The 8,851-nt window shown below is 42.2% G+C and overlaps 2 protein-coding genes and 1 long non-coding RNA gene across 5 annotated transcripts; all 3 read right to left on the reverse strand.

Annotated features, from left to right (window-relative positions):
• Positions 1 to 225: 225 nt before the first annotated feature.
• LOC123049744 (uncharacterized) lies at positions 226 to 2,380 on the reverse strand. Of its 2 annotated transcripts, XR_006423649.1 has the most exons (3): positions 1,968 to 2,380; positions 555 to 1,880; positions 226 to 442 (listed from the first exon to the last, which is right to left on the reverse strand). It is a non-coding gene; the product is annotated as an uncharacterized lncRNA (long non-coding RNA). The 2 variants fall into 2 exon arrangements; XR_006423648.1 differs by having other exon boundaries at positions 226 to 1,880; positions 1,968 to 2,362.
• A 1,683-nt stretch (positions 2,381 to 4,063) lies between these two features.
• Positions 4,064 to 8,426, reverse strand: LOC123049696 (protein ALP1-like). 2 transcript variants are annotated; one of them, XM_044472591.1, is made up of 4 exons: positions 7,605 to 8,426; positions 4,910 to 5,411; positions 4,633 to 4,817; positions 4,064 to 4,484 (listed from the first exon to the last, which is right to left on the reverse strand). In XM_044472591.1, exons 2-4 carry the CDS (start codon positions 5,402 to 5,404, stop codon positions 4,481 to 4,483), a joined length of 684 nt encoding a protein of 227 aa, XP_044328526.1. In that variant the 5' UTR covers positions 5,405 to 5,411; positions 7,605 to 8,426; the 3' UTR covers positions 4,064 to 4,480. The 2 variants fall into 2 exon arrangements, with proteins under 2 accessions (XP_044328526.1, XP_044328520.1); XM_044472585.1 differs by having other exon boundaries at positions 4,595 to 4,817.
• LOC123049713 (uncharacterized) lies at positions 5,664 to 7,009 on the reverse strand. The gene is made up of 2 exons (XM_044472602.1): positions 6,538 to 7,009; positions 5,664 to 6,455 (listed from the first exon to the last, which is right to left on the reverse strand). Exons 1-2 carry the CDS (start codon positions 6,628 to 6,630, stop codon positions 5,907 to 5,909), a joined length of 642 nt encoding a protein of 213 aa, XP_044328537.1. The 5' UTR covers positions 6,631 to 7,009; the 3' UTR covers positions 5,664 to 5,906.
• Positions 8,427 to 8,851: the final 425 nt, after the last annotated feature.

The following is an 8,851-nucleotide window of genomic DNA, read 5'->3' on the forward strand; positions in this document are numbered from 1 at the left end:
TTAAGACGTCCTAACAAAGCGTGTCAACATGGATACGAGACATTCTGAGAACATCTTTATACCCCTAGGGATGCTTTGATAAATTCATGCTAGATGCAACTGTATATATTCACTTCCTATTGTATAAAATGTTTCTAATCAATTGCACTTAATAGAATTACTTGCTCGTATGAAATAATTGGACTCTTTTTTACATATCATAAAATATTCAAAACTTGTATGGCATGGCACGAGATAATAACATTGTATTACTCAGAGTAGTAGTAGTTTACAAACTCAATGGTACACATCACCTATAAACAATTACATGTTGCACGAGATAATAACATATATGATTTTTAGTTTCTACATGTTGATAATGGAACAATAGCTCCTTGTTTTCTCTGCTTCTCTAGCGTATCCTTGTGGCAACTGCCTTAAAATCCCGCACATAGAAGTTTTTCTGCGAAGAAAGCCCAATGAGATATAAATAAATTTATTTGAACTTCTATCAGTAAGTTTTCGTTTGCTCAACATACAGCCATAAGAATAGAGAAGAACAGTATTACATATACCACAGTGAGTAAACATGCACTGCAGAAGTTCAATCTAGCCGTGTAGATTTCATGTGCCCATATGAAGTATAGATACATACTGTAAAAAGAAGAAAAATCATTATGTCATGGATAGATTGTCCAAGATGAGAATGCTTGAAGTGTATTTCTTAGAAAAATAGCAATTAACTAAGTATTTACCATACAATGCGTATATATGTAAAGAAATAAAAGCAGTTTAACATACAGGGACTGAATTCTAGTGGTTGTTGACACTAATAGTCTCTAAGCCTTAATACTAGCTCTGCTTGTTAAGGGGATGGGTTACCATAAAAATACTGAATTCTCATGGTAGTTCATATTAATAATCTTCAGTCTAACACAATGTCTACATAATTATAAGCGAGAATGATACCATTTAGCTGCTCGAGACATAGTGCAACACACGTGACCCAGATGTTTTACATTATCAGATATGATTAAATCTTACCAAACAAGATAATATATCCATCCACGGTGCTCTTTATCAGACAACATGAGAAAAGTTTCTGCAGGTGAGAAACTGCATGTGTGAGTTGATCTCTCTGTTTAGAGTAGAAGCCATGTTAATTTTAAGAAATGTCAGAACATGGGCACAAAGCTCTTAATTTTAGTTATGGGAGGGGAGGGGGTGAAGGTGATTTAACAGTTGATAAACAACTATTATTAACTGCATGAAAAAGAAAAATGTGTTAAGAACACTGACCATCCTATTCAATCAGGATATTATCAGAGGCTTTTTATCAAGCACCTGCATACGTGAGGGCCAATAGTTTGGGAGCAAACAACGAAAAAAGCTATGTGTAAATTGAAGTAGTAGTCTAAATTGAAGTGGTAGTCTAAATGTTTAATCGGTAAACAGATGAGAGTTCAGAAAAAAACTGGCAAAACAGTGTTGTCCTATCTTAATAGGATAATCTAATGTACAATGTCAAGATTCTCCTCCACAATTAAGTACGCATCAAGGGAGCGGCTCCAATTTTTTACTTGGGATGAATTGGTAGAAAAACTAAAACAAAAATTAGATCAACTCACATATAAATGAACTTGCCGCCTTGCTGCTAGTCGACAGTGTCAAGCAAGAGGACAGCCTACCTGATGAAAACGAGCTTCACATGGCTGACGACGCTTGTTGGATTTTTTTTTTTTGGTCGTAAGACGTCGGGTTCTTGGAGATAGAGGATGCCGGGCGAGCAAATGCAGGGCCGGGTGGGAGTCGTCGCCGGGGCATACAATTTCCCCCCGAGGATTATATAAACTAATTAAGTCTCTGATAACATTGTTGCCGTGGGCGAACAAATAAAACAGCTACATACAGAAAGGTGGATCTGAATCAAAGTCTGAACGACAAGGACAGCGAACATACAAATAAACGAGCGCCTAACTGATCAATACCTTTCATCCTCGTCGATCTTGTTCCTCTTCTACCTTCTGTCGGGTCGTATCTCGCTACGATCTCAGTAGGAGGAGGTGGCGATGTCCAGTTCCATTGCCCGCTCCACCACCCGTCATCTTCCTTTCAGCCGGAGTGCATGGTGTGCCGGAGCTGCAGCTCGAGGCGGCCGGAGTGGGGCTGGGCCACCGCCTGGAGGCCCGGGTCCCCGAGCCTACAGTTGGCGGCCGACAGGTGAGGGGTGTGGACCTGCTACAGCGAGTCCGGGTGAGGAGGAGCAGGATCTTGACAGAGAGCAGCGGTGTGGCATGGCGGCGCTAGGTTTAGAGGCCAGAGATCGCACCCTTTTTCCATGAAAGTTACTTTCTTGGGCCATCTCGCACGATGGGGGATTAGGGTGGTGGTGGTGGCGCAAGATATTTTGAACCACCGGAATCCTTTTTTTTCTATGGGAACCAAGGGACGATGTCCTTTGCGCCTCAGAAATCGTCCCTATGCACCAAATGATTTTGAATAATAAGACGTTGATAAAAGCATCGATACAAAAACGTCCCTACATACCTATTTTGTTATAGTGGATCTTTTGCACACCTTAATTCCTGGATGCGAGGATACAGAAGTGAGTCGATCGAGCTGGCCACGACCCGGACTATGCCGTCGCTCCTACTGCGCCTAGAAGCGCCCTGTGATTTCGCCGAACTCGAGCCGCCGGCCGCGTTCGACCTTGGCTGTTGCCAAACCGCCAGCTGCCGGTGCACCTCTAAACCGCCTCACTCGAGTGGCAAGACGCCGCGGCCCTCGGCGGCGAGTCGCTGTCCTACTCCACTCCACTGAATTGCCCGTCCGTGGCCTTGAGTCGCCACTCATCAAGGGCAGGCCCCTGTTCCGCGGCACCGCGTAAAGTTGCCCTCACCAATGTCACTCCCAACGCTGCCATAACCGGTTCTGAGAGCCGCTTGTGCCTCCGCCTCGTCGACCCGTCGCGCCTTGAGCCAGCCCTTTGTTCGCTTGGCCCTTCCTCTACCGCTGCGAAACAAACTACTGGCCGTCAGACCACTATTCTAAACCAACCCTGCTTCGTGGTTGTTTGGATACCAATAATAAAACCTGAGATTTAGGAAAACGAGTTTTAGGAGTGTTTTTAGGAAAACCTGTTTTAAGGGAGAATTTTCGTTACCAGGAGTTTCTGGAATAACTCGTTTGGGTGAGAAAACGTTAAAACAAGTTTTGGTAAAAGCGTGTTTGGATTAGTTAGTACTTTGTAGACGCCGCTTACTTTCCCCTGTGTCTCTCTGAACTCAAGTCGCCTCCGCTTCTTCCCCAAATCGCCGCTGCAGCTTACCGTCTCTGTTCCTCGAGGAGCTCGACCTAGCCCAAGCTCCCCACGCCATCAACGGCTCCGGTGACCGCCGCCACGGCGACAAAGCCGTACAGTTGCGCGGCTGCCGCTTCCCGTTCCACTCTCCTCACACCGTCAACGGCCCCGGCTCCGGCGACCGACGCCACCACGGCGATGCCGTATGGTTCCGCGGCGTGCAGTGCAGACGTGGGGCGTCCCATCTGTTCTTCGCGGTGGAGGCCTACCGGCGGGGAAGAAGGGCACACTGTCGCGGTGGACGACTCGCGACTGTGGTTGGTGGCGGAGGACAAAATCCACCCCATCTTCTAGACCCTTCACTACCGAGGCATCCAGGGAGTCCAGAGCGTGCTCGACGCAGTCCGAACTACTTCCAGTGGATGAGTATGAGCTGCCCTCTTCGTGGCATGCTGGATCTGGGACTATGGTGACAGACTCTTCATTCAGATAATGTGAGGTGAGCTTCTCTCTAGCTCAGTAATTTTATATTCTCAAGGTCCATACCGAACTTGCTGTATGATGTGTGAATGGACAAGAAAATGATTTTAGCATTGAAACATTGAATGTAAAGCTTGTGAACCTACAAATGAATGAAAAATCTGTTGATAGTTATCCCATGTACCTATAAATAAAAATGATAACAACTATTTTAGTGCTTAATTAATCATCTTCATCTTCTTCTTCCTGAGTGGCATGCTGTTGGAGATTACTCCACAACTGTCGAGCGATGCTTGCACGTACTCTTTCACCGGCAACTCGATCATCTTCTTGTAAGTTTGCTTGCCCTCGAACTTCTTGGTCACCGGTGTCAACATCTCCTTGTGTTCCCTCTTGTTCATAAAGCTCAAACAACTCATCATTCCTATCAACCTTCCTTATGAAGTTATGGATGATGCAACAAGCCTAACAATTTGGACCTGTTTTTTGTAAGGATAAGGGATTCCTCCATTCCTTGTTAATATTGGAAATCGAGCTTTTAGAACGCCAAAAGTATGTTCTACAACATTCCGTAGTTGTGCGTGACGATGATTGAACAAATCTTTCTCACTACTATATCGACGTTTAGTTCCACGAAAAGAACCAATGTGATAGCGATCTCCACGATAGGGGGCAATAAATCTTGGAGTATTTGCATAGCCCGAGTCCACGAGATAAAACTTACCTGCATGTAAAGTTTGATATCACTCTCAAATTTCCTATTATATCATTACATGTTTGATACAATGAGACAAACTTTACTTGCATGTAAATTCATGTATTTTTTATTTTTACCTTTTGGGACAACAAACCCACCATCAGTAACAGCCCACCTTAATACGGCTTGATCCGATGCGGAACCTTCCCATCCAGCAGCCACATATGAAAATGTCATGTCAAATGACACTACTGCCATTACATTTTGAGAGGGATAACCATGCCTATTTCTGTAAGGAGTTTGTTTATCAAGCTTGATTTTTGCATTAATATGTGTCCCATCAATTGCTCCCATACAGTTCTGTTGAGAAAAATTCAGAATTAGAATTGAAGATTTGAACTTTGCTGCAAGTAATATCCAAAAGGAACATGTTCTTGAGATAGAATATATACCTTGAAGTATGGGTAAAACCTTGAGTCGCCCAATATTTCGTTGGGAACTTCATTGGACGGATCTGTTATGTAAACATCACGTAAGCCATTAATGGCTTTTAATACTCTCTTGAAATGCCGACTTATTGTTTCTCCTGAATGTTGAAATCTATCCTGGATAACACGGTTCCTAACATTGTGACCAATTGTATGTAGAAATATGACTAGTTGTTCATTGACGTCCATCCGTTTTGTATCTGTAAGTAAATTCCTCTCGCACAATGCATCTCGCAATAAGTAGAAGGTGTGCTTATCAACACGAAGTTGTTCATAAAATCTAACTGGATGTCCTTCCAACCACTCTCTAGTCTTTTGCGCACCAGTTAATTTAGAGGTATTACGTGGTGTTTTGAATAGCCTTCCGAACAGCACATGTTGCAAAAGTGACATTGCAGAAAGGTCATTAATAATCATTTGCTCAGAATCAGAATAGTCTCCATCTGCCATATCTTCCATGGTTTCCCTGCAAAATTTCATGTAGCAACTTCGGTTAACTGTCGGAATTTCTACAATGTTATTGTTCTAGAGCTGATAAATTTTCTGTTAAATGGTAGGACAAGAATCATTGAATGAGTGATGGGAGAACATTGAATGATTTCGGTGACAAATTTTACTCGCTAGGTTGATGATAAAAATGGAGATATGTACTGACGCAAAGTGCAACATTGCATCATTGCTGTTTAAACCAATGAACCAAAAGGAAAGGTATGCCATCAACTTCTCACTTATATCTTAAGCTTATGTATTTGTAGAACACACACACACACACACACAAATATAAATCCAAGTTCTGAAGAGGGATTTATATATGAGACCATATATAACTAGTAGCACGAACCAAATAAATATATAAATTTGCATATTGATTGTTTGAACACAAACTTACAGAAGGAATTTATGGAAATTGCAAATACAACCTATTCAGAAAACTAAACAGTACGCTACAACAAGTAAAAAACTACGCATTTTCAACCCAGAGAGACCGAGTCTCTTCATCCATCTCAATGAAAATAGCCCTTTTATCAACATGTTCAAATGCTTGTGCAGCTTTCAATTTTTTGTTTGGTTCAACATCAGGCATGCTATTTAATATCTGCATACATGCTTTCACTGAGTAAGCTTCTGTTTGCTGTGCTGCATTTTTCTTTGATTCAGCAATAATCAGTGATGCATCTGCCAGGCGATCAATTGCATTAATAGCATCATCAGCTGTTCGCTTTTGCCCTTTTGAAGTGCTTTGCGACCCACTTGCATTGCCCTTCTTCTTTTTCTCGACCTTAGTGGTGTTAGGCTTCTTAGGACAAGCAACAGGGGAATCATTTGTTCCATCAGATACAACTTCTACTATCTCATTCAGATCAATTTCAATTTGTTCTTTGCTGGTTCCACCTTTCCCTTTGCTAGATATAGCACCAACTCCTGATGCGGTAGAGCTAGCACAAATGTCCTGAAGGTCTATCCAACTAGGCCACACTTTGTCTCGGTATTCTTGAATATTCTTGTCCTTCTGCAGTTTGTTAGTTTATTGTAAGTCCATTTTTCAACTGTATGATATAGCAATATTTAAAAATTAATGTGTTTCAACTTACCGATATGAGATCCGCCCAACTTTCTTCTGAAGCTTTGATCATTTTATCATCGTCATCCCAACCAAACCCTGTGTGCTTTAGAAGTTTGTCCATGCTAGCATAACAACTCCTGTAGTACTTATGACGATTTTTTATTTGTTGCAACTCAAGTTTGTCTACCTTTGACTCATTGAACTGTTCTAGGCTTTCACGCCATGCTTTCTTTGTGTATCATGTTCCTTCCTTACCTCCATTTTGAGTTTGATCTTTTAATATGTTGAGCAATATTTTGTCCTCTGAAGATTTCCATGTGTGGCGCTTTATGGGCTGCTTTTCGGTCTTTTCCTTCTTAATATTTTTGATTTGGTCGTCCATATTTTCCTACATGTAAACAAAACAATATAAACTACTACTAGTTAAATCACTTAAGTAGAAAAAAAGGATTTTTTATTACCTTTTGGCCCTACTTATCTGTACTAGTACTATTTACTGCCAATGGTCTTCCATTATGATGGAAGTAATTATGATCTACTCCCTCCGTTCCTAAATAATTGTCTTTCTAGAGATTTCAACAAGTGACTACATACGGAGCAAAATGAGTGAATCTACACTATAAAACATGTCTACATACATCCGTATGTTGTAGTCCATTTGAGATGGCTAGAAAGACAATTATTTAGGAACGGAGAGAGTACTAAAATCAATAGAGCTGTGCTATACACACGACAAAATATGGACTATGTTTAAAATCCGGCCACACATGCGCGCATACATTGGGCACCGGCCGCTGGATTTCGATGCCGTGCATGCATCGGGCAGCAGGATCGTGCATGAAGCAATTTCTAAATCAATATCAAGGGTATCGCATCTGTAAAAGAATTGTCAACTTTGTACTGAAATTACATGACTACGACTCAGGCTGAACTACGACTAGTGCATAGAGAAGGTTTGTCTATTCATCACTCGAGTAAAGACATGTTGGCAGAACTTTGCAATTTAAGTTCCATACTTGCACTTGTTTCCTCAGAACATGAACAATTTTGCTATAAGTTTGAGTATGTTCATCAGTTTCTGATTATGAATCTTACCTGTAGGCTCATGAAGGTTGATTTCTTGCTGCAAACAAGTCGAGGAGGTAGCTCTTGTTGTCCCAGCAGGGTCAGCGGCGTCTGATTGGAGATCTCAGCCTAGCGTCGATGGCCAGAATATCGATGATCACAGCCGTTATCGGCGGCCAGCCATGGAAGAAGCACGTACCCAGATCCTGTTTGTTGATGTTTGTTATGCCGGCATCCCTGTATATATATAGAAGCTTGGAAAAAAGGGCGCGTGCTAGTTGCGCGGGAAGGCACAGTTGGCGCCAACAAGTTTGTTGAGGAAGACGTGGAGGGGAAAAAGTCTGTTTTATGTAACCAGGTTTCTATAAAAACGAGTATTAGTCGTTTTTCACTAGACGCACTTTCCTGGCTTTGTGGAAACCGAATTCTGCTTATCCATGTTTCTATTGGACCACCCAAACGTGGTTTTAGTTTGTTACACGGTTAGATCGGATTACGGGAAACCAGCTCTGATAAAACAGCGTATCCAAACAAGGTGCTTCAGGAAACGCAAGTGAAGGGCCGGTTTGAGGGACAACAAAGTCAAAATTAAAATGAAAGGGAGAAGCAGATCAGTCAACAAACGACCGACTCGGGAGTTTTTTCTGGTCCACTTGATAAAATGTCATATCAATTGGAGTGTGTGGATATCACTCTTGCGTAAGTACCGAGACCGTGGACCATGTCCCGAGAACATACAAGGATCAATTGTGTTGAAAAAGTTATCTACAGATGACACTTGTGGATCATCCATTATTCGAACAAATCAGGTGATGTCCATCCCAAGATATTTTATTGGCATATATTGTTTTTAACAAAGAACAATTATTCTGGTCCGTGATATTTTTTCGCAGGACTACTATTCATTATAAAGGTGTTGCATAAGGGGGGCGCGCCAGCATCGTTTTTTGCACTAGCACTTGTCCGTGCCGTGCTGCTGGATGGATACATACGCGAACCGCCGCCCCCGCTACATCAACACAACATGATTGACTCGCCCGTCTGCACCGGCTCACAACGCCGTGGCCGGCCCCGTCTGTCTGTTCCCGCGGCCGTCTCGGCCGTGATGGATTTCACCTTCACTGTGGTGATGGTTAACTCCGCGGTGGATATTTTCTGGCCTAACATATCAGGTGAAATCCATCCAGTATATATTTATATTATATATTGCTTTATTTAAAAGAGCAATTACTCCGGCTTGCAAAGTTATCTAATGCAGGACCCTAAACCGCCATATT

Source organism: Triticum aestivum, chromosome 1A (assembly GCF_018294505.1).
Source record: "Triticum aestivum cultivar Chinese Spring chromosome 1A, IWGSC CS RefSeq v2.1, whole genome shotgun sequence".
Classification (NCBI taxonomy): domain Eukaryota; kingdom Viridiplantae; phylum Streptophyta; class Magnoliopsida; order Poales; family Poaceae; genus Triticum; species Triticum aestivum.